At 46.7% G+C, this 26,661-nt stretch overlaps 1 protein-coding gene across 1 annotated transcript in view; it reads right to left on the reverse strand.

Moving 5' to 3' along the window:
• lamc3 (laminin, gamma 3) overlaps positions 1-26,661 on the reverse strand; it is a 156,868-nt gene that overhangs the window by 10,001 nt on the left and 120,206 nt on the right. The window contains exons 12-16 of the mRNA XM_084140092.1: positions 24,540-24,781; positions 7,637-7,713; positions 7,046-7,180; positions 322-505; positions 37-180 (exon numbers count right to left, since the gene is read on the reverse strand). Coding sequence (XP_083996218.1) covers positions 37-180; positions 322-505; positions 7,046-7,180; positions 7,637-7,713; positions 24,540-24,781 — 782 coding nt within the window. The remainder of the gene's footprint in view (positions 1-36; positions 181-321; positions 506-7,045; positions 7,181-7,636; positions 7,714-24,539; positions 24,782-26,661) is intronic.

Here is a 26,661-nt window from a genome sequence, read left to right on the forward strand (position 1 = left end):
GATCTACTGTAGTGTGAAGATTTAAAAAAACTTTACTTTGTACATATCCTGTACGGCAGCAATGTTGTTGTGGGCGGTCTGTATTCGAGGCGCCATCTCCTCTCTGATCTTACTGACCAGTTCTTCTTTAGACTGGACATGGAACGCCAGCTCAGATGTCCTGTTGCTCAGCTCATCACCCTGAGGGAAGGGACGCACAGCAGTGATCCATTCATCCATCATTCTATCCATCCATCCATCCATCCATCCATTCCTTCGGTCAGTCAGTCAACTTGAGAGTCCAATGAATTCTTGTTACCTCTGACACTGGTAGCCACTGACCTCTGATTGGTTGGTTCCCGATGTGGGGTTGGGCCTATTTTTGGACAGCTCCAATAGGGAGGAGGTGAGGTTACCAAGGGCAACCATGATCTCAGCAGACTCCTCCTCCAGAGACAGCTGATTGGCTACAGTCTCATTCACCTGGGCCGTCAAATTTTCCTTCATCTGCTGCATGTCTGCCATTCTGAAAGAGAGATAGAGAGAGAGATAGAAAGAGAGAGAGAGAGAGAGAGAGAGAGAGAAAGAGAGAGAGAGAGAGAGAGAGAGAGAGAGAGAGAGAGAGAGAGAGAGAGAGAGAGAGAGAGAGAGAGAAAGAAAGAGAGAGAGAGAGAGAGAGAGAGAGAGAGAGAGAGAGAGAGAGAGAGAGAGAGAGGGGGGGATAAAGAAAGGGGGGAGTGAAGAGGGAGAGAGAAGGGTTAGATCGTTCAGTGTGTCAATTCTTGAGTGTCCCTCATATTTGCCAATGGACACACGCGTGCATGCACACAAACACAAACACACGCACACACACACACACACACACACACACACACACACACACACACACACACACACACTCACTCCTTTGTACCCACCCACGCACCCACCAAATTGCTCTGAAAGATTAACACAATTCCCCTGAACCAAGCAGACTAGTGCTGGTATGAAGGTAATCAATTTCAAGTTTCTTGCCTCCCAACTGCTCCCATCAAGGTGTGGCCACCAGAGGGTTTAGCATTTTTACTTTTAAGCGTTTGGGATAATCCTCAGAGCAATATCACGCTAGGAGACGCTGCTCCCTCCATGCTGCTACTCCATGAAAGCAGCCCCAGAAAGCAATAGGCTTAAAGAGGAAGGAATAGAGCTGTTCCCCCGTGGCTAAATGTCTTACTTTCTCAAGTCCAGCGTGCCTTAAAGAGCTGCTAGAAAGAGGCAGATTTATGACCTTTTGTTGTGGCGTACCACTACAGCTAACTACACCACTTCTGGGCCCTGTTTGGGAGAAACATATATGGCATGTCTGTTTTTTACCCTTGCTCTGTGCTGGTTAACAGGCTTTTTTGCACCTAATGTGGATCCTTTAAAGGGAGACTGTGTTGGAGGGATGGTGTGGCAAGAAAGCGAGAGAGAGAGAGAGAGAGAGGGGAAGAGATAGAGAGTGTGTATCTGTGCGTGTACTATGTAGGTGTGTGTGTATGTATGTGTGTCTGTGCCTATGTGAATTAATGACATTTTATTTTTGCGTGTCAAATTGCCAGTTGGCAACCCATCCCTTATGGGATTAATTTACACATAAACAAACAATTACAATAATTCACTGTGATAATTCAGTGATAATTTTTCTTCCGGTGTTCTCTGCAGTGCGCATCGCTTTAAGAGTAAAGAAATACAAATTATAATAATAATACAATCAATACATGTTAATAAGGTTATCCAAACAATAGTTATATCCCTGGAGCAGTAACAAATATACATACAGTACCAGTCAAAAGTTTGGACATTCAAGGGTTTTTCTTTATTTTTACTATATTCTACATTGTAGAATAATAGTGATGTCACGACTTCCTCTGAAGCTTTCGGCAGGCTTCGGCGTTCGTCGTCACCGGCCTTCTAGCCACTGCCGCTCCGCTCCTCATCTCATCATTCCATTTGTTTTGTCTTGTTTATTACACACACCTGGTTTCAATTCCCCTCATCAGTACCTGTATAAGTGTTCCCTCTGCCCCCTTGTCTTTGTGTGTGATTGTTTATTGTGGAGGTTATATGAGCTTGGTGGAGCTCCTTGTACTTTGTATCGACATATATACGGAATAAACCTTTATTCTGTGATTTACCCTCCTGCGCCTGACTCTGTCCAAATCACACGCCACAGAATCACACACCCGCCATTGAGTCAGCAGGAGAAGAGCCCATGCCTGGAGTCGTGGCACGGGTCCACAAGCCTTCGACCACCCGCCCGAAGGACGAGAGGCGGGCGAGCGTCTGGTCCAACTGAGGCAGGGTACGAGGACCGCGCAGTACTTCGCCCTGGAGTTTCGGACCCTAGCGGCTGGGTCCGGGTGGAACAAGCGGGCCCTGATCGACGGATTCCGGTTCAGCCTGCGAGAGGACGTCCGAAGGGAGCTAGCCTGCCAGGATGCCATGTTAACCTTCGACCAGCTGGTGGACATGGCCATCCGGTTGGACAACCTGCTGGCTGCTAGAGGACGTCCTGGGAGTGGCTTGCCTGTTTCACCCACCCCCAACTCGGAGTCCATTCCGATGGAGCTGGGTGGGGTAGCGATCCGGGAGAACGGAGGAGGACAGCTTCAGTGTCACTCTTGTGGCAGAAGAGGACATTATACTGCACTCTGCCATCAGGGTTCTTCCGGGTCTGGAGGCGGCAGGCAGGGCACTCTCGCATCACCCAAGATAGCGCAAACTCACACTTGTTCAGAGCCCTCTGCTGCGCACTGCACCATACACATCACCTTCCCTGATTACACAGTAGTATCCCAGTGTAAGGCGCAGGTCGATTCAGGCGCAGCTGGGAACTTTATGGATAGGTCGTTAGCTCTAAGTCTAGGTATTCCATTGGTTCCCCTATCCACTCCACTGCCCATCAAAGCACTTGACAGTCGACCATTAGGGTCAGGGTTCGTTAGGGAAGGTACAGCACCAGTCACGATGGTTACCCAAAGGACCCATAGATTGCATGTCACATTTTTTATTATTTTGTCCCCCGATTTCCCTGTTGTGTTGGATCTTCCCTGGTTAGCACTACACAACCCCACCTTTTCATGGCCGTAGAGGTTTCTCACGGGGTGGTCGCGAGAGTTTCAGGGTAGGTGCCTAGCTGTTTCCGTTGGTGCAACCACGGTGGAAAGTCCAGACACTTCCTCTACCGTGCACATCCCCCACGAATACCTCGATTTGGCACACACGTTTTCCAAAACGCAGGCGACCAAATTACCACCTCATCGGGGCGGGGGGGATTGCGCGATAAACCTACGAGTAGACGCTGTGCCTCCCAGGAGTCATGTATATCCCCTGTTTCAGGCTGAAATGGAGGCGATGGAGACATACGTCTCCGAGTCCCTGCGCCAGGGGTTCATACGTCCCTCCACTTCGCCCGCCTCCTCAATTTTCTTTTTTGTGAAGAAGAAAGATGGAGGTCTGCGCCCGTGCATTGATTACCGAGCATTGAACAAGCGGACAATACGTTATAGTTATCCTCTGCCCCTCATCCCATCTGTGATCGAGTCAATGCATGGGGCGCTTTTTTTCTCAAAATTTGATCTCCAGAGTGCGTATAACCTGGTGCGTGTCCGTGAGGGGGACGAATGGAAGACAGCGTTCAGCACAACCACGGGGCATTATGAATACCTGGTGATGCCGTACGGTTTGATGAATGCTCCATCCGTTTTCCAGTCCTTTGTGAACGAGGTGTTTCGGGACATGCTTGGTCACGGTGTAGTGGTCTACATCGATGACATTCTGGTGTATTCCGCTACGCGCGCCGAGCATGTGTACCTGGTCATCAAAGTGCTGGGCCGACTGTTGGAAAATGACCTTTATGCCAAGGCAGAAAAGTGTTTGTTTTTCCAGCAGTCCGTCTCCTTCCTCGGATACCGCATTACCACCTCAGGTGTGGAGATCGCATTTCAGCCGTGCGTAATTGGCCGACTCCAACCACGGTCAAGGAGGTGCAGCGCTTTATTGGCTTTGCCAACTACTATCGGAGGTTTATCCGGGGCTTTGACAAGGTCGCAGCTCCCATCACATCTCTTTTGAAGGGTGGGCCGTCTCGGCTCCGCTGGTCTGGTGAGGCTGATAGGGCCTTCAGTAACCTGAGGGTTCTGTTCACCTCAGCCCCTGTACTGGCCCATCCCGATCCATCACTACCGTTCGTAGTGCAGGACGGATGCGTCCGAGGTATTGATTGTCGCTGTCCTGTCTCAACACCCAGGCACGCCACCCAAGCTCCGCCCCTGTGCCTTCTTCTCCAAGAAGCTCAGCCCGGCGGAGCAGAACTATGACATTGGTGATCGGGAGCTGTTGGCTGTAGTCAGAGCCCTGACCGTGTGGAGGCACTGGCTCGAGGGGGCGAAACACCCTTTCCTCATCTGGACGGACCACCGTAACCTGGAGTACATCCGGGCAGCGAGGAGGCTGAACCCTCGCCAGGCCAGGTGGGCCCTATTCTTCACCCGATTTGTGTTTACTCTGTCATACTTCCCGGGTACGAAGAACATGAAGGCAGACACGCTGTCATGACTGTACCACACAGAGGAGAGGCCCATAGACAACACCCCCATACTCCCGGCCTCCTGCATTGTGGTGCCGGTAGTATGGGCGATGGACGTGGACATAGAGCGGGCAGTACGCACAGAGCCATCTCCACCTCAGTGTCCAGCTGGGCTGCAGTACGTGCCGTCTCTTGTCCGTGACCATCTGTTCTATTGGGCACACACGTCTCCCTCCTCTGGTCACCCAGGTATTGGCCGTACAGTGCGCTGCCTGACCGGAAAGTACTGGTGGCCTACCTTGGCAAAGGACGTGAGGGTGTATGTCTCCTCTTGCTCGGTGTGCACCCAGATAAGGCACCTCCCAGCGGGTAAGTTACAGCCCTTACCAGTTCCACAACGGCCATGGTCCCACCTGTGTATTGACTTTCTCACTGATCTTCCCCTCTCTCAGGGTAACACCACCATCCTGGTCGTTGTGGACCGCTTTTCAAAAGCCTGCTGCCTCCTTCCTCTGCCCAGTCTCACCACAGCCCTGCAGACGGCGGAGGCTCTGTTTACTCACGTCTTCTGGCACTACGGGGTGCCAGAGGACATAGTGTCTGACCGGGGTCCCCAGTTTACATCCAAGGTCTGTAAGGCATTCATGGAACGTCTGGGGGTCTTGGTCAGCCTGACCTCTGGGTTTCACCCCGAGTCTAATGGGCAGGTGGAACGGGTGAATCAGAATGTGGGTAGGTTCCTGTGGTCCTGCTGACAAGACCGGCCGGGGGAGTGGTCGGTGTTCTTGGCATGGGCCGAATATGCCCAGAACTCTCTTCGCCACTCCTCCACTAACCTAACTCCCTTTCAATGTTTCTTAGGTTATCAGCCGGTTCTGGCACCGTGGCATCCAAGCTAGACCAAAGCTCCTGCGGTGGATGAATGGTTTCGGTGCGTGAAGGAGACGTGGAACGCTGCTCACATTCACCCTCCAGCGCACCATGTGTCGCCAGAAGTCCAACGCTGACCGCCACCGCAGTGAGGCCCTGGTTTTTGTACCGGGTGATCGGGTCTGGCTCTCGACCCGGAATCTGCCCCTCCGCCTGCCCTGCCGGAAGCTGAGCCCGCGGTTTGTTGGGCCGTTCAAAGTCCTGATGAGAATCAACGAGGTTACCTATATGTTACTACTCCCCCCAGATTACCGTATTTACCCCTCGTTTCATGTGTCTCTCCTCAGGCCGGTGGTGGCTGGTCCGCTCCAGGAGTCTGAGGTGCAGGAGGTCCCTCCACCTCCTCTGGACATCGAGGGCCCCGGCATACTCCGTCCTTTCCATCCTGGATTTGATGCGTCGGGTAGGGGGCCTTCAGTACTTCGTGGAGTGGGAGGGGTACGGTCCGGAGGAGCGGTGTTGGGTCCCGGTGAGGGATATCCTCGAACCCTCCTTGTTGTGGGATTTCCATCCGGCTAACCCTGCTCCGCGTCCTCCTGGTTGTCCCCGAGGCCGGTGTCAAGGTTGGGGGGTACTGTCACGACTTCCTCCGAAGCTGCCTCCTCTCCTTGTTCGGGCAGGCTTCGGCGTTCATTGTCACTGGCCTTATAGCCACTGCCGCTCATCATCTCATCATTCAATTTGTTTTGTCTTGTTTATTACACACACCTGGTTTCAATTCCCCTCATCAGTACCTGTATAAGTGTTCCCTCTGCCCCCTTGTCTTTGTGTGTGATTGTTTATTGTGGAGGTTATATGAGCTTGGTGGAGCTCCTTGTACTTTGTATCGACATATATACAGAATAAACCTTTATTCTGTGATTTACCCTCCTGCGCCTGACTCCATCCAAATCACACGCCACAAGTGAAGACATCAAAACTATGAAATAACACATATGGAATCATGTAGTAACCAAAAAAGTGTGCAAAGCTGTCATCAAGGCAAAGGAAAGGCTACTTTGAAGAATCTCAAATATAAAATATATTTTGATTTGTTTAACCCTTTTTTGGTTTCTACATGATTCCATATGTGTTATTTCATAGTTTTGATGTCTTCCTTATTATTCTACAATGTAGAAAATAGAAGGTGTGTCCAAACTTTTGACTGGTACTGTACATTTATTTTCGTCACCATCTGAACACATAACGATCCACTTGGACTGGCCAACCAAGAGGTCAAGAAAGGTAGAGCTGGCCTTGGACCAAGGTAAGGCTGCTGTCTCCCTGGGCACATGTACATTCAACACATTTTACTTTTTAGTCATTTAGCAGATGCTCTTATCCAGAGCGACTTACAGTTAGTGAGTGCATACATGTTTTATACCTTTGCACATATGCTGATTTCTCACATAGATGCACATCTTAAATCAGGTTACAGAACAGTTAACTAGGTCTAAGACCCCTAGAGATAACGAGTGCAGCAAAATCAGTAGGCTAGATATTGGTTTCGTAACAATACATATAGAATCGTGAAAATCGCAATACATGTGTGAAGTCCCTGGCAATTTCCAGCATGAATGTGTGTGTGTGTGATGTCTAGTTACTCACTGCTCCGTGAGGTTGCTGATGTATTCCTCTGTAGAATTGTCCTCCAGTAGGTCCATCAGGAGAGAGTAGGTCTGGTTGGAGGCCATGAAAGCCTTGGTCGCTATAGACTCTATACGACCAGCCATCTCTGTGTGACTGACAGATGGAGACAGAAAGAGACAAGGAATTATATGTATAGTTCAAATAGTTTTTTTATTTTTTATTTCAAATACTTCAGCTTGGCTGATCTTGTGCCGCAATGGAACCAATGGAATAGAACCAGAAATGCAAACCCTAACCGCGCCCACATAGCACTCCAGGCAAGTTTGATGAAACAGCTCAAAGTATTTGACAGAAAACCAACATGTCTGCTGAGGACAAGTCAAATGGATTCCAGGTATTGAGTTGATCTCTCTACTTCCTCTCACCAGACCTAACGTGCATTAATTCAGCATATTCAGAGGCTTTGTACTGTTGTCATTGATAGAGGGTGTCTGTGGCAGGCCAGCCATTGTGTGACTGACAGATGGAAGAGGCAGGGCCTCCATTAGAGGGAGATGACCTTTGTGTGTCATAATTGGCCATTTACTCTATTGACCTCCCGTGACTTACCTTTTCATAAGTCCCTCTGATTCGTTCACTGCAGAATTCCAGCGGTTGGGCACAGTTGTCACCTTGAAAGGAATGACCTTTGGAAAAGCAGAGCAAAGGGGGAAGAACTGAAACTGTGCAGTCTCGTAGACAAAAGAAAACTGTGAGGACAATGTTTATTCAGTGCATGCTCTGTATAGGCTGACGTCAGTTTATATTTTGAACCTGAATCGTGACCATGCACAGTTATCAGCTAACCCTACATGACCCCAGGGCCAATGTTCAACTCAGAAAGTAGAATGACTCAGAACTCACTGTTCAATAGTCATTTCAGGAAGACATACTGAAGGCTGCAATTACACACACTCACTCACTAATGTATACATAGGCAATGTTTCAACTTATCCAGCGGCAAAGTTTTTTGTTGTGGTACCAGTAGATAAATGTTGACTATTTTACTTTGTGACATTTATTTTGAGAAAATGCTCATAAAATTGAGAAAATTGAATCACAGTATATGACACGAACACACTTTCTCTTCCTATTTTGGAGCCGTTCTGCTTGTTAATGTGGAATTGTATTGCTCTGGCTCCAGGCTTGCCCAAACGACGGGGGAAGTAAGGTATGTGCACGCACGCACACACACAACCACCCATAGCACTGTCAAAACAAGCTCTCTCATTTCCCCAGAACCACATAACATGGCAAACATATTCATAATAGATTCCAAGTTGCCGCTATTGAGCGTGAGGAGACGGGGAAAAGCTTGAGCTGTGGTAACAGAACAAATCATTCATTTCAGCCGAGCGTTGGTCATAGAAACTGTGTGTGCTCGCTCTCACTCGATTTTTGAGATATGGAGCTTCAGATTGAGAAATACTGTGCTTTAGGGATCACTATTGATCAATACATGTAAACCTCTACTGAATAACCACTAATAACTAATCAGTATCATTTTCAAATGAAAAAATTTAAAAATACTTTAAATGGATAAATAACTACAGACCTCCATAAGTTTATGTAGTGTGATCACTATATGTGCATGTATGCTACTGCTTATAACAATGTCAAACTATACTGAACAAAAATATAAACGCAACATGCAACAATTTCAAAGATTTTACTGAGTTACAGTTCATATCAGGAAATCAGTCAATTGAAATACATTCACTAGGCCTTAATCTATGGATTTCACATGACTGGGAATACAGATACTGTATGCATCTGTTGGTCACAGATACCTTTAAAAAAAAGGGTAGGGGCGTGGATCAGAAAACCAGTCAGTATATGGTGTGACCACCATTTGCCTCATGCAGCGCAACACATCTCATAGAGTTTATCAGGCTGTTGAGTGTGGCCTGTGGAATGTTGTCCCACTCCTCTTCAATGGCTGTGTGAAGTTGCTGGATATTGGCGGGAACTGGAACACGCTGTCGTACACGTCGATCTAGAGCATCCCAAACATGCTCAATGGGTGACATGTCTGGTGAGTATGCAGGCCGTGGAAGAACTGGGACATTTTCAGCTTCAGGAATTGTGTACAGATCAAACATGAGTTGATGGCAGCGGATGAATGGCACGACAATGGGCCTCAGGATCTCGTCACGGTATCTCTGTGCAGTCAAATTGCCATCGATAAAATGCAATTTTGTTCGTTGTCCGTAGCTTATGCTTGCCCATACCATAACCCCACCAACATCATGGGGCATTCTGTTCACAACGTTAACATTGATTGTGATTTTTCAGTAGACTATAGTTAAATCTCTTCAGACTCAGTAGACTATAAGATAAGCATAGTTAATCACAACATGACGGACACGGAGCCAAGGTTAAACATGGGTACATCTCTGCTGCTAGGCAAGAACTTAATTGGTTCCTCTCACTGGTGTAGTCATTACCCTGCCTGGTATGTGAAATAGGACTGTTTATTCTCTTTTCATCTGACCTGTCTTCGGGTCAAATTCCTCGCTCCTCCTTAATCCACAGCTGTCCTGCCTTATCAGTGACTGAAACCAGGCTGTTGCCCTTTGCCTCTCTCTGTCAGCGGGTGCTGTAGGTGGGTGTGGTGTGGGAATCAGGCGCAGGACGCAGAAGATAAGTCCAAAAGACTTTAGTAATGCACACTCAAAACACGATCCAACAGCCCGGAAGCGAGAAAATGCGCACACAGGCGTAAACAAAAGGGCGCACTAAACGTGCGAAAAATACTCTCCTACACAAAGGAGGCAAGCTACAATAGCGCACTGTAAATAGTAGCGCACCAACACGACAGCGAAAACAATCACACACAACACCTGACAAACACAACAAGAATTTATAGGACACTAATGACGCTAAACGACAACAGGTGTACATAATCCAGACAAAACCAAACGAACATAGAAACATACAACGGTGGCAGCTAGTATTCCGGAGACGACGAACGCCGAAGCCTGCCCGAGCAAGGAAGAGAGGCAGCCTCGGCCGAAACCGTGACAGTACCCCCCCCTTGACGCGCGGCTCCAGACGTGCGCCGACTCCGGCCTCAGGGACGACCAGGAGGACGCGGAGCAGGGCGCGTCGGGTGACTACGGTGGAATTCTGTCAGGAGAGACGGGTCCAAAATGTCTCTCCTCGGCACCCAGCACCGTTCCTCCGGGCCGTACCCCTCCCACTCCACCAGATATTGGAGACCCCCCATCCGACATCTCGAATCCAAGATGGACCGCACGGAGTACGCCGGTGCCCCCTCGATGTCCAATGGGGGCGGAGGAGTCTCCTTGATCTCATTTTCCTGGAGTGGGCCAGCTACCACCGGCCTGAGAAGAGACACATGGAACGAGGGGTTAATACTTTTATACTCAATAGGTAGTTGTAATCTGTAACACACCTCGTTCAATCTTCTCAGGACTTTAAACGGCCCCACAAACCGCCGACCCAGTTTCCGACAGGGCAGGCGGAGGGGCAGGTTTCTGGTAGAGAGCCAGACTCGATCACCAGGTGCGTACACCGGTCCCTCACTGCGGTGGAGATCGGCGCTCGCCTTTTGACGACGGAGGGCCCGCTGCAGGTGGACGTGTGCAGCGTTCCACGTCTCCTCCGAGCGCCGCACCCACTCATCCACCGCAGGAGCCTCGATCTGGCTCTGCTGCCAAGGTGCCAGAACCGGCTGGTAACCTAACACACATTGGAAAGGGGTTAGGTTAGTGGAGGAATGGCGTAGGGAATTCTGGGCCATTTCTGCCCAGGGAACGTACCGTGCCCACTCCTCCGGCCGGTCCTGGCAGTATGATCTAAGAAACCTACCCACATCCTGGTTCACACGTTCCACCTGCCCATTACTCTCCGGATGGTAACCCGAGGTGAGGCTCACCGAGACCCCCAACCGCTCCATAAAGGCTCTCCAGACTCTGGAGGTGAATTGGGGACCTCGATCAGACACAATATCCTCGGGTACCCCGTAGTGCCGGAAAACATGGGTGAATAGAGCTTCGGCGGTCTGTAGGGCAGTAGGAAGGCCCGGCATAGGGAGCAAACGACAGGCCTTAGAGAACCGGTCCACAACGACCAGTATAGTAGTATTCCCCTGTGAGGGAGGAAGGTCAGTGATGAAGTCCACCGAGAGGTGAGACCATGGTCGTTGTGGAACGGGCAGGGGTAGTAACTTACCCCTAGGCAGATGTCTAGGCGCCTTACACTGGGCGCACACCGAGCAGGAGGAGACATAAACCCTCACATCCCTCGCCAACGTGGGCCACCAGTACTTAGCACTAAGGCAGTGCACTGTCCGGCCTATACCAGGATGTCCAGAGGAGGGTGACGTGTGAGCCCAATAGATCAATCGATCCCGAACCTCGAGCGGAACGTACGTCCGACCCTCCGGGCATTGAGGAGGACTAGGGTCGGTGCGCAACGCCCGCTCGAGTTCAGCATCGACCTCCCACACTACCGGTGCCACCAGACAAGACTCCGGCAGTATGGGAGTGGGCTCCACGGACCTCTCCTCCGTGTCATACCGCCGAGACAGTGCGTCTGCCTTACCGTTCTGTGACCCAGGGATGTATGTGATCTTAAATACAAACCGGGTCAAAAACATATTCCACCGCGCCTGGCGAGGGTTCAGTCTCCTAGCTGCCCGGATGTACTCCAGGTTACGGTGGTCAGTCAAAATGAGGAAAGGGTGTTGAGCCCCCTCAAGCCAGTGCCTCCACACCTTTAGGGCCTGTACCACGGCTAACAGCTCCCTGTCCCCTACGTCATAATTTCGCTCCGCCGGACTGAGCTTTTTGGAATAAAAGGCACAGGGGCGGAGTTTAGGTGGCGTGCCGGACCGTTGCGAAAGCACAGCTCCTATACCGGCCTCTGACGCGTCCACCTCTACCTGAAATGGTAAAGAGGGATCCGGATGCGCCAGCACCGGAGCCGAGGTAAACAGGTCCTTCAGCCTCCCAAAAGCCCTGTCCGCCTCGGCTGACCACTGCAAACGCACCGGACCCCCCTTCAAAAGAGACGTTATGGGAGCTGCCACCTGTCCAAAACCCCGGATAAACCTCCGGTAGTAATTCGCAAACCCCAAAAACTGCTGCACCTCCTTCACAGTGGTTGGCGTTTGCCTATTACGCACGGCTGACACCCGGTCAACCTCCATCTTCACCCCTGACGCAGACAACTGATAACCCAAAAAGGAGATTGACTCCTGGAAAAACAGACACTTCTCTGCCTTGACATACAGGTCGTGCTCCAACAGCCTCCTCAACACTCGGCGCACCAGAGCCACATGCTCGACTCGGGTAGATGAGTACACGAGAATGTCATCTATGTACACGACCACCCCCTGCCCCTGCATGTCCCTGAATATCTCATCCACGAATGATTGGAAAACTGAAGGAGCGTTCATCAACCCGTATGGCATGACAAGATACTCGTAATGGCCCGAGGTGGTACTAAAGGCTGTCTTCCATTCATCGCCCTCCCTAATGCGCACCAAGTTGTACGCGCTCCTGAGATCTAATTTAGTGAAAAAACGCGCCCCGTGCAATGACTCCGTCATGGTCGCAATCAGAGGAAGTGGATAACTGTACTTCACCGTGATCTGATTGAGACTACGGTAATCAATGCACGGGCGTAACCCTCCATCCTTTTTCTTCACAAAAAAGAAACTCGAGAACGCAGGGGAAGTGGATGGCCGTATGTATCCTTGTCTCAGAGATTCGTCTATGTAAGTCTCCATAGCTCTCTTCTCCTCCTGAGACAGAGGATACACATGGCTCCGTGGGAGCGCAGCTCCTGCCTGGAGGTCTATCGCACAATCTCCCTGCCTATGGGCAGGCAACTGCGTCGCCCTCGACTTACTGAACACAATAGCCAAATCCTCATACTCAGGGGGAACTTGCAATGCGGGCACCTGGTTTGGACTCTCCACCGAGGTAGCCCCTACGGAAACGCCTAAACATCGACCCACACACTGGGCAGACCACTCCATCAGAGCCCTCTCCTGCCACGAAATAGACGGGTTATGGATACTCAACCAGGGCATGTCCAGCACCACCGGATACGCAGGCGAGTCGATCAGAAATAGCTGGATCATCTCCTTATGACCCCCCTGCGCACACATCCTAAGTGGCGCCGTGACCTCCCTGATCAAGCCCCATCCCAACGGACGGCTATCTAGGGCATGAACGGGGAATGGGACGTCAACAGGAAGAAGGGGAATCCCTAATTCTAAACAAAATTTCCTATCAACAAAATTCCAGCCGCGCCTGAATCTACCAGCGCCTTATGCTGGGAATGAGGTGCTACCTGTGGAAAACGCACAGGTATACAGAAGTGCGCAACAGAGAGCTCTGGGTGAGTGGGGCGCCTACTCACCTGGAAGGACTCCCCAGTGCGGGGCCTGTCGTCTTCTCCCCTAGGAGGCCATCCCCAGCACCTAGCCGCGGTGTGTCCTCCACGGCCACAGCTGGTGCAGGAGACGGGCCCCCTCGTACTCCGACCCCTCCTCTCTCTAGCGCCAGCGCCCCCAAGCTCCATAGGGCTCGGCTCGGAGGCGCTGGAGGGTGAAATGGACGGACCCCCCTCGGAACGTCCGCGGGTAGCCAGCAGGGTGTCCAGCCTGATGGACATGTCGACTAACTGGTCGAAAGAGAGACTGGTGTCCCTACAGGCCAGCTCCCGACGGACGTCCTCTCGTAGACTACAGCGGTAGTGATCGATGAGGGCCCGCTCATTCCACTCTGCATCCGCCGCTAGAGTACGGAATTCTAACGAGAACTCCTGGGCGCTCCTCCTCCCCTGCCGGAGGCAGAACAGACGCTCCCCCGCCGCTTTCCCCTCCGGTGGATGGTCAAACACCGCCCTGAAGCGGCGGGAGAACTCAGCGTATGTGATGGTGGTAGCGTCTATCCTCCTCCACTCGGCGTTGGCCCATTCCAACGCCTTGCCGGTAAGGCAGGCGATGAGGGCGGACACGCTCTCGTGTCCCGAGGGCGCCGGGTGCACGGTGGCCAGGTATAGCTCCACCTGGAGGAAGCCCTGACACCCGGCAGCGGTCCCATCGTAGGCCCTCGGGAGCGAGAGTCGAATTCCCCTGGGTTCCGGAGCGGGAATGGGCTGACTGGCTGATGGTGATGGCAGGGGAGGTGGAGTTGGGGGTGTCCCTCGGGTCTCCCAGCGTTGAAGTGTGTTAATAACATCCTGCAGGGCGGTCCCGATCCGAAGGATCTGGTCATTCTGCTCCCGGACCCGATCCTCCAAAGTCTCCTGTGCTGCTGCGGCTCCTGCTGATTCCATTCTGAATGGTGTGTGATTCTGTCAGCGGGTGCTGTAGGTGGGTGTGGTGTGGGAATCAGGCGCAGGACGCAGAAGATAAGTCCAAAAGACTTTAGTAATGCACACTCAAAACACGATCCAACAGCCCGGAAGCGAGAAAATGCGCACACAGGCGTAAACAAAAGGGCGCACTAAACATGTGCGAAAAATACTCTCCTACACAAAGGAGGCAAGCTACAATAGCGCACTGTAAATAGTAGCGCACCAACACGACAGCGAAAACAATCACACACAACACCTGACAAACACAACGAGAACTTATAGGACACTAATGACACTAAACGACAACAGGTGTACATAATCCAGACAAAACCAAACGAACATAGAAACATACAACGGTGGCAGCTAGTATTCCGGAGACGACGAACGCCGAAGCCTGCCCGAGCAAGGAAGAGAGGCAGCCTCGGCCGAAACCGTGACACTCTCCTTAGGCATATTCCTGGAAAGGAGCCAGAGTTGAACAAAGTTCAGACTAAACATGCTTGATCACAGCATGAGGGGCGTTTGGACTGAGTGGTACAGAGGGAGGAGGCTGGTATATGTTTAAGAAATTGATTATGGACCTGCCATGTTTTAAGCCATGTTTAAGTATAGATTGATAGGTTTGGGAATCAATTAGGGGGTCAGAATGGAGCCAGGAAAGGGCTCTGTTATTTTTGCATGACAGGGCTTGGTCCCACCACTATTGTTTCCAGACACGGAACTAGAAGGGAGAGAAGTCAGATACCACCATTAAGGAAGTGGGCGGAGCGGTCAAGAACTGAAAACTGGAGACAGTGGTGGAGGAACCAAAGAGGGAGGGATTAAGCTAAAATGTATGAAAAATGACTATATAAACTGAGAGCTGAGAGGTAGAAAGTTAGATGCTCTGCAGACCACCTCGGCTATATTGATTGTAATAAAGTCTATCTTAATTCTACAAAAACTCTGAAAGTACTTTGTGTTTGACTGAGGACAAAGACAATTTCCTGTTTGTTGAGTCTTTGTAGAATTAAGTCTGCCATCTGCCCGGTACAGTTGAAAAAAGGATTCATCCATGAATAGCACACTTCTCCAGTGTTCCAGTGGCCTTTGAAGGTGAGCATTTGCCCTCTGAAGTCAGTTAAGACGCTGAACTGCAGACAGGTCAAGACCATGGTGAGGACGCGAGCATGCAGACGTGCTTCCCCTTAGACTGTTTCTGACAGTTTGTGCAGGAATTCTTCGGTTGTGCAAACCCACAGTTTCATCAGCTGTATGGGTGGCTGGTCTCAGACAATTTTCGACAACATAATTGGCGACCACGAAGGGACTGGAAAAAGAGACCATAGGGGTGCTGCACCATTTGGAGGAGGCTGAACGAATCACACAAATAGTGGCCACTGTAAACATAGGTAAGCAGCATTCTTACTTTTAGTATAGAAATTGTGTGGTTCACTCGGCTGATTCTGAAGGTCAGGTACCAGGGGTCTCTCCAGTATTAAGGGCTAAATTTAGGAAAAGTACTGAGTTTTTGTTGGAATGAGAAATAAGCATGCATGCAATGCTATTGATTATTGATTGTTGTATATAAGTTACGTCCTATGGCTACCGCTCTATTGTGTTAGAGGAAGTGTATCAATGGGGGACTGTATGGGTAGGTGTTGTATTTGTATATAAGCTATTCTGTGGCTACCACTTTAATGCAGTATTGGAGGACTGAATGGGCAGAATAGATATTTATGTGGCTACCGCTTTAATACGGTATTAGGGGACTGAACGGGCAGAAGAACTTCTGTGCCTACCGCTCTAATTACTGTACTGAATGTCTGAACAGGCAGAATACAGTGGGGGAATAAAGTATTTAGTCAGCCACCAATTGTGCAAGTTCTCCCACTTAAAAAGATGAGAGAGGCCTGTAATTTTCATCATAGGTACACGTCAACTATGACAGACAAATTGAGAAAAAAAAATCCAGAAAATCACATTGTAGGATTTTAATGAATTTATTTGCAAATTATGGTGGATTTTTTTTTTTAGCAAACTATAGTTTTGGCAAGTCAGTTAGGACATCTACTTTGTGCATGATACAAGTAACTGTTCGAAGAATTGTTTACAGACAGATTATTTCACTTATAATTCACTGTATCACAATTCCAGTGGCTCAGAAGTTTACATTCACTAAGTTGACTGTGCCTTTAAACAGCTTGTGACATTTCAGAAAATGATATCATGGCTTTAAAAGCTTCTGATAGGCTAATTGACATAATTTGAGTCAATTGAAGGAATACCTGTAGATGTATTTCAAGGCCTACCTTCAAACTCAGTGCCTCTTTGCTTGACATCATGGGAAAATCAAAAGAAATCAGCCAAGACCTCAGAAAACAAATTGTAGACCTCCACAAGTCTGGTTCAACCTTGGGAGCAATTTCCAAACGTTCATCTGTACAAACAATAGTACGCAAGTATAAACACCATGGGACAACGCAGCTGTCATACCGCTCAGGAAGGAGACGCGTTCTGACTCCTAGAGATGAACGTACTTTGGTGCAAAAAGTGCAAATTAATACCAGAACAACAGCAAAGGACCTTGTGAAAATGCTGGTGGAAACAGGTACAAAAGTATCTATATCCACAGAAAAAACTAGCCTTATATCGACAAAACCTGAAAGGCCGCTCAGCAAGGAAGAAGCCACTGCTCCAAAACCACCATAAAAATGCCAGACTACGGTTTGCAACTGCACATGGGGACAAAGATCATACTTTTGGGAGAAATGTCCTCTGGTCTGATGAAACAAAAATAGAACTGTTTGGCCATAATGACCATCGTTATGTTTGGAGGAAAAAGGGGGTATTTGCAAGCCGAAGAGCACCATCCCAACCGTGAAGCATGGGGGTGGCAGCATCATGCTGTGGGGGTGCTTTGCTGCAGGAGGGACTGGTGTACTTCACAAAATTGATGGCATCATGAGGAAGGAAAATTATGTGGATATATTGAAGCAACATCTCAAGACATCAGTCAGGAAGTTAAAGCTTGGTCGCAAATGGGTCTTCCAAATGGACAATGACCCCAAGCATACTTCCAAAGTTGTGGCAAAATGGCTTAAGAACAACAAAGTCAAGGTATTGGAGTGGCCATCACAAAGCCCTGACCTCAATCCTATAGAACATTTGTGGACAGAACTGAAAAAGTGTGTGTGAGCAAGGAGGCCTACAAACCTGATTCAGTAACACCAGCTCTGTCAGGAGGAATGAGCCAAAATGTACCCAACTTATTGTGGGAAGCTTGTGGAAGGCTACCCGAAACATTTGAATGTGATGAAAGAAATAAAAGCTGAAATAAATAATTCTCTCTACTATTATCTGACATTTCACATTCTTAAAATAAAGTGGTGATCCTAACTGATCTACAACAGGGTGTTTTTACTAGGATTAAATGTCAGGAGTTGTGATAAACTGAGTTTAAATGTATTTGGCTAAGGTGTATGTAAACTTCCAACTTCAACTGTATCTTATTATGAACCCTAGGAATGTAGGCGATCTTCAATTGAATTTTTATGAGAAATGCTGTTTGAAGAACAGGTTGCGTGTAATGGTGTGTTTGTGTGACGTCTAGACATTATATTTTGGCCAGTCTTTTAGGGTGAGGACAGGCCATTATATCTCGGTGGGGACTGATCCCTGTACATTTCCCAAATTTGGAAACCTTATAGGTGATTTATGAATATGGTAAAATTGGTTATAGTAAAATATTAATGTGATAGAATTGACATTCCAAGTTTGGGCCCCTTTATAGAAGAAAATATTCCTGCAGGTTATACAAGTATTGATTAAGTGTGTTTGGAAATAGCATTGTGTGAATGTGATATGAGAGGGGTGTGAATATAGGAATGAGTTTTAATCTGAAGTTTGGATAATACCATATAGAAATATGTATAATAAAATGATTGTGATTTGGATAATAAGCTTTTGATATAACATTATCTTGGGGTTCTGTACATCACTGCCCATCATAGAATATCACGGGGAGTTATTGAGACCGGGATGTTATTTTAGAAAGTAGCGGCAAGTCTATATTTTCTGGGAGGATCCCATGACAGGCCGGGCAGTGTCCCGGTAACTAAAGTTTTGTTTTTGGTTCCGCTGGGAGTAGATTGTGATAAGCTGATTTGTGGCATTAAATCATTAAAAACGCGAATGGATTGGTTGATGTGAATATATGAAAATATTGTGAATTTCTATGTGTGTGTAATCGATTACTAGAGATTTGATAAAGTAATAATTTGAATAATATTCATATACTAACTTGCGCACCCAAACGTAGACATATGTCAGGTGTGGGAAACAATAAATAAATGTGTTCTGAGTTGGTGCCGTTTATAGATCATTTGATAGAGATAAGGTTAAGCATTATATGACTGTCTACATAGTCTGGGCAATAGTCTCAGAAACTGATTGGCGTATGTCCACTTTTTGGAAAATATGGGGAATTGACTTACCCTAACAATGTAACTAGAAAGGCTTATGGGGTTTTCTCCGTCCGGGTACAACATTTAAGGAAAACTGCCCATATGGCCTGGAAATTATCAATGTAACTTATAACATAGCACAAAGCCAATTTAGGGTTTCCATTAAACTAATTATCATTACGGAGCTAATGTAATGTAGTAAAGGAACTTCATTTTGAGTGGAGTGGTATGTCTGGAAGTAGCTAGCAAGCTAGCCACCTTTAGCCAGTTAGCTTGGGAGCTTGATTGCCTTTGTGAGAATCAATGAGAGGGGATATTAGGTAACATTGAAATTGGTGGGCGAGAGCACAAATTATGTTTACAAATAGTCAAACTTTGTATTGCGCCGCATTTCAACAATTGCTACATGGTGTAAATTTGAGGGTTCTGTTGATACAGTATGTTAAAGTGAATTACAGTTAGTTTAGACTATTATGCTGATGGGACAGCACCAACTTTTTGTAGGTTCTAGATTTGTTGGACAGTGATCCAGTGACGATACCAGGATAATTTGACATGGGAGCAAATGGAGCCGATTTTGGGGTTGGATAATCCTTGCGAGAATTACAGACAATGGAGTCTAAAGGGTAATCAATAAAAAATAATCCTTGCAAACTCAGAGAATCTTGGGTGTTTTTCATCTCATGAGAGATGTTATGTCATCTTATTCTGGAGTTGTCACAAGGAATTAGAATGAAACATACGATTAATGATTTGAGGGAGTACAGTGGAATTATTTTCATAATGTTTTGTTGATTAAATGTGCTATAGTGAATGTTAACGACATGTACACTTTCTCTTCCAGGAGAATGGAGGTTTCATTATCTCTCTTTTGAATGTTTCCCGAGTCTGTGGGCTGGGGAGAGCAGTTTGTTTTTACCATATGGTTTGCAAATAACCACACACAACACACTTGTTATGAATATTTGTTAGTGGTGTTAATACGTGTTTGACTTACTGAGTGGACTATTTCATTTGGTTTAGTGGGTTTTCACGGGTTAGTGCTGAGGTGTCTTAAAGGTGCACACACATAGAATTTTCGGAAGTCTTTATTTTCTGAGTGAGTTATAATTAAACACATGGGATTTATTTTGATGAGAACTGTACTGAAGACTTACTGTACACCTGGGATACGAAATGAATGAAATGTTTGACTGTTTTAATGATTAGTCTACTATAGAATTAAACACTTATTTGAAGGGTTTGAATGACCTCTGACCTCTGTTCTGACATTCTAGTGTGGTTTGATCACCCTCACTGGAAAGCCGAGAGACATTGGATGATGAATTTAAGGTCATTTGTAATACTGATAATTATGAAGAAGTTTATAGTTCATAGCCATATTTGTGATTCGGACCATTACAAGGACAGAGAGCGAGCGCTAGCCCTGAATGAGAGAAATTTGTCGTTAGTCAATTTGAATATTTCCTTGAATTACCTTATGGGATGCAATTAAGATAAGATGTTATGAACGGTTGTCATTCTAATTTGATTTATTATTTTTGATTTAACAGACAGTGTTGTTGTTTTGTTTTTGGGTGCATGAATCACGACGTGAGTCATGTGTCCAAAGGGGGAATTTACCGGTCCCCTGGGGCCTTTTGGTAAATATGCTAATTGTACTAAGAATATAAGTAGTAGTAATGAATGTGTTATGGGTTAGATGGAATGTTTTATGTGCAAATGTATTTGTGGCAGGAGACAAAGTACAAAGGGGGCCTGTCTCTGAAACTAGTGGACTGCAACAGGCTGCAATAATGTGCACTTCCTAATCTCAAGGCTTCTCCTGACTGATAAGAAGACAGGGTACCATAGCATACTGTGTCTCACTTAATAATGTTCTTAAGACTCTCTTCCCACGGGGGAAGGCTTCTCTGCCCAACCTAGCAGGATAATCTGAGCACTGTCTGTGCCCTGGAGACTTTGTGGTGGTAAAAGACTACAGAAGAAAGAGCTGGAAAGACCCTAGTTTGAGGGGCCCGTACTGGTGTGGCTGGCTACCTCGATGATGGTGAAAGTGGAAGAGACAGATACCTGTATCCATGAGTCCCACTGTAGGAGAGTTCCAACCCCAGAAGAGGAAGATGGCCCCGCCACTACATAGCATTGTTTTATTTTGTGTCTGTCTGTGTCTGTGTGTCTTTGCAGCAGTGACTCTCAGCTTCCCTATTGGTACGCTGCCAGAAAGACACACTCCACAGACCGATGTTGATAAATTGAGAAAGACTCTGCCTGAGCCCGAGACCCTAGTGACAGAAGAAGGTCCCGAGCCAAAGGGACCATACATTGTCACCCAGACTACACCAACGGCTGAATGGATAGAGGGGAGCTCGACTTGCAGAGGGACAGACCTCCAAGAACATCCCAGACCGCCAAGATCCTACAGACCTCCAAGAACATCCCAGACCTCCAAGATCCTACAAGACCTCCAAGAACATCCCTGACCTCCAAGATCCTACAAGACCTCCAAGATCCTACAAGACCTACAAGACTCACCAGATTTCCCCACCATTGATTTCTCTACCCTTGACTAGTCTCCCTAACAGAAATTGGAAACCAGAACAGTTGAGAAAGGAAAATGGCATACTGACTATAGTAAAGAGCACAAGAACAAGACAGAGAAGAGAAACAGACAGGATTAGAATGTATATTCTTGCACAAGCAGGAACCACAACTGAAGTACAGAAAGGGATCACTATTAAAGTACGAGGGTCCAATTATTATTGGTGTGGGAGGAGCTGACACAATAATTATGGGGAAATTGCATGGGGTAACTGTGACCTCAGGATAATAAAAGAAAAAGACAGGTGGATAATAGACATAAGAATAACAGCCCAAGACTTAGATAAACAATTTGATGTAGTACTTAGAAGTACTACATTTCCAGGGGGCAGTGTTGCTGAAGTAGTTATTGCTTGGGAAAGTGCCCTTAACCCCTTACCTGTTAGAGCCCCAACAGAAGCAGAAGGAAGGTAATGGAAGGAGGCGCTAATCAATGACTGGTATAGATGGGCACAATATACAACATTAAAATTAAAGAAAGAAAACTGTCTAATATGCACTTCGTCTTCCTTAAAATAATTAACAGTAGTACCAAATCCCCACAGCTACCAGGACTGTGCTACGTTTAACCACAACCTCTGTCATCTTAAGGACTTGGAAAGACCGTATTGCCCAGCAGAATGTTTGTCATATTTAGGAAATCCTTAATATAATCAATTTTATAATCAACCAGGATGGGGAGAGAAGTGTAAGCAAATAGATGTTAGAATAGAAAACAGGAAAATGGAAGCACCAGAGAAGTATCAAATAGACTATGAGCAGACATATGAGTGTTACAACAAAACAATCGGGTTATATCATTTGGGAGAATTCAAGGGAGATTGTGAAACTACATGGCACCTAGATGCAGATAGCTTTAGGAATGCAGACACCCCTCAAAGAAACATGTATCAGGCAGCAGGGTCAAGTACTGGGGTAATAGTTATCCTGGAAGTATGCGAAAATCAGACACTGGCATTACTGCTGATCGCTCCTTATGAGGATCAGTCAGTGGCTATTACAGATTTATTCTGTGTCTGTCAGAGGCAACAAAGGACATTATGGCCAAAAGGATGGAAAGGGATCTGTGCCAGAGTACAGCTAATACAAAAAGTTGTAATAGTGGACTGGAAGGCCTTAAATGTTGATACACGAGATACTAAAATACAAAGATCAAAAAGGGCATATGAAGCCTATCCAAACATACAGATAGATGCTATTGGCCAACCTAGAGGAATTCCCAATGAATTTAAAGCTAGGAGTGAGATTAAATCAGGATTTGAATCATTACTTATTTGGATAACTCCTAATAAAAATGTGGAATGGATCAATTACATATATTACAATCAGCAGAGGTTCATAAAGTATATTGACTCAGCATTGTCAGCGCTGGGAGAACAAGTACAGGCAACAAGTAGGATGACCTGGCAGAATAGACAGGCTCTGGATTGGCTCCTAGCAGAAAAAGGCGGAGTCTGTGTTATGTTTGGAAGCGAGTGATACACCTTTAATCCTAATAATACAGCCCATGGAGGAACATTATCAGTGACTGAAACCAGACTGTTTCCCTTTGCCTCTCTCCTTAGGCATATTCCTGGAATGGAGCCAGGGTTGAACAGAGTGCAGACTAAACATGGTTGATCACAGCATGAGGGGCGTTTGGACTGAGTGGTACAGAGGGAGGAGGCTGGTATATGTTTAAGAAATTGATTATGGACCTGCCATGTTTTAAGCCATGTTTAAGTATCAATTGATAGGTTTGGGAATCAATTAGCAGGTCAGAATGGAGCCAGGAAAGGGCTCTGTTATTTTGGTGGTCCCACCACTATTGTTTCCAGACACGGAACTAGAAGGGAGAGAAGTCAGATACCGCCATTAAGGAAGTGGGCGGAGCGGTCAAGAGGTGAAAATGGAGACAGTGGTGGAGGAATCAAAGAGGGAGGGATTAAGCTAAAATATATGTAAAATGACTATATAAACTGAGAGCTGAGAGGTGGAAAGTTAGATGCTCTGCAGACCACCTCGGCTATATTGATTGTAATAAAGTCTATCTTAATTCTACAAAAACTCTGAAAGTACTTTGTGTTTGACTGAGGACAAAGACAATTTTCTGTTTGTTGAGTCTTTGTAGAATTAAGTCTGCCATCTGCCCGGTACAGTTGAAAAAAGGATTCATCCATGAATAGCACACTTCTCCAGTGTTCCAGTGGCCATTGAAGGTGAGCATTTGCCCTCTGAAGTCGGTTAAGACACTGAACTGCAGACAGGTCAAGACCATGGTGAGGACGCGAGCACGCAGACGCGCTTCCCTTAGACTGTTTCTGACAGTTTGTGCAGGAATTATTCGGTTGTGCAAACCCACAATTTCATCAGCTGTATGGGTGGCTGGTCTCAGACGATTCCGCAGCTGAAGAAGACGGATGTGGAGGTCCTGGGCTGGCGTGGTTACACATGTTCTGCGGTTGTGAGGTCGGTTGGACATACTGCCAAATTCTCTAAAATGGCATTTGATGTGGCTTATGGTAGAGAAATTAACATTCAATTCTCTAGCATCAGCTCCGGTGGACATTCCTGCAGTCAGCATGATGATTGCACACTCCCTCAACTTGTGGCATTGTGTTGTGTCAAAACTGCACATTGTAGAGTTGCCTTTTATTGTCCCCAGCACAAGGTGCACCTGTGCAATGATCATGCTGTTTAATCAGCTTCTTGATATGCCAAACCTGTCAGATGGATGGATTATCTTGGCAAAGGAGAAATGCTCTCAAACAGGGATGTAAACACATTTGTGCACACAATTTGAGAGATATGTTCTTTGTGCGTATGGAACATTTCTGGGATATTTTATTTCAGCTCATGAGACATGGGACCAACACTTTACATGTTGAGGTAAAATTTTTGTTCAGTATACATTTATGGATACTTCAAATGACAGACTCAACAGCAGGCATTGATGTGTCAGAGACAGTGGCTGTATCCCAAATGGCTCCCTGTTCCCTATTTAGTGCACTACTTTTGACCAGGGTACATGTCACTGGTCGAAAGTAGTGCACTATGTAGGGAATGGGGTGCCATTTGGGACAGAGTGTGAGATTAAATGTCCCACTGACCATGTTGTCCAGGTCCAGAGTTGCCTGCTTCAGCTGGGTCCGTGCACTTCTAACCACTGACACAGAGTCAGCAAGGGTCCTGCACAATGTTCTCCACCCTTCCTCCTTCTCCTCTTCCTTCTGCTCTTCCTCCATGCTGGCGCTACAGTTCATAGCTGTGGTAACAGTGTGCAGCTGGGCTGAGAGAGTGTGTGTAGACAACTCCAGGAGAGCAAACTGTTCGACAAAGGCTTCTTTTGCCTCTGCGGGGAATCAAAGGAACAGATGTGAGCAAACTTAAACACACAGCATGGATCGTTGAATGGATCCTTTGGATTCCATTTCAATATTATTGTTATTTAGGACACAAGGCCTGCCAACCCCTTTGTAGTATGATTTGCAGTGGAACCATTGCATTTTATCATGTCCTGCATATGGTCTACTGTAAATTCTCAGACTGAACTCACTGCACAGTGAGTCCGGGTGCCTTTGGTTATTCTAGTTCTATTGTTAGGTTGTGTCTCATAATGTTTACTGCAGTGTGCCTAGCTCGTGTGGCATTCTGGGTCTATTTGTGTGTCACGCCCTGGCTCTGGGGACACTTGTATGTTGAGCCAGGGTGTGCATTTCATTTGTTTATCTAGTATGTGTATTTCTATGTTGGCCTGAGTGGCTCCCAATCAGAGGCAACGAGTGTCAGCTGTCGTTGGTTGTCTCTGATTGGGAGCCATATTTAAACTGTCTGTTTCCCATTTGTGTTTGTGGGATCTTGTTTCGAGTTGGTTTATGTTAGACCGTGAACTGTCACGTATCGTTTGTTGTTTTTGATCGTGTCTCTAAATAAAGAGTATGTTTGCCTGCAACGCTGCGCCTTGGTCCTCATCATCTGTTCTAGACCAGGGGTGTCAAACTCATTTTAGCTCAGGGGCCACATGGAGGAAAATCTATTCCCAAGTGGGCCGGACCGGAAAAATCATGGTATATATAACTTAAAAACAACAACTTCAGATTGTTTTCTTTGTTTTAATACGATCAACATACAACATAAAGCTGGAGCCTGAGGACAGTGTGTCCAAAATAGTACAAGCACAACATCACTATTAATCATAAAACACGTCAAGTTTATTTGAAAATTCGAAAGAAAAAGAACACACAAACACACAATGCCTCAGTGATTAACAGAACTGTTTCACAGATCACAGAACTATATCAGGGTGTCATTTCTCAGGCAGAAATGTAGATACAAATAATGAAATCCTGTTCCCCAAACAAGTGCAAGAACCACAGAGTCAAGAATAGGTTAAATATACAAATAAAATAAAATCAATTAAAAACAATAGCACATCAACATAAAAACATATAAACATAAAGCTGGAGCCTGAGGACAGTGTCCAAAAGCACAACATCACTATTAATCATAAAACACCTCAAGTTATTTGAAAGTTCTGAGGACAAAGAACACACAAACACACAATGCCTCAGTGATTCACAGAAGTATATCACAGATCACAGAACTATATCAGGGTGTCATTTCTCAGGCAGAAATGTAGATAAAAATAATGAAATCCTGTTCCCCAAACAAGTGCAAGAACCACAGAGTCAAGAATAGGTTAAATATACAAATAAAATAAAATCAATTAAAAACAATAGCACATCAACATAAAAACATATAAACATAAATCTGAAAGCGTTGCTCAAACTCCCGTAACAGTCCAGTTATTTTATCTTTGAACCGCTTCATGTCTGCCACATGTTGGGTCGCGCACACATTTTTCAGACAGGGGAAGTGAGCTGCATCACCACCGGCAAGTTGCATCTCCCACAATGACAGCTTCAACTTGAAAGAACGTATGCTGTCATAATACTGCGTGACAACTTTGTTGCGCCCTTGCAGCTGTTTGTTCAATTTATTCAGGTGCTCTGTAACATCCACCATAAATGCAAGGTCCGGCATCCATTCTGCGGAATGAAATTCTAACACTGGTTTGCCCTTTTCTTCCATGAACTGTTCAATTTCTTCTCGTAAATCAAAGAAACGCCTCAGCACAGCACCTCGGCTTAACCATCTTACCTCAGTGTGGTATGGCAGGCCATAGATGTGGTCTTTCTCTCTGAGAAGGCTGTCAAACTGACGGTGATTCAG

This window comes from Coregonus lavaretus (assembly GCF_964263955.1).
Source record: "Coregonus lavaretus genome assembly, chromosome: 24".
In the NCBI taxonomy this organism is placed as follows: domain Eukaryota; kingdom Metazoa; phylum Chordata; class Actinopteri; order Salmoniformes; family Salmonidae; genus Coregonus; species Coregonus lavaretus.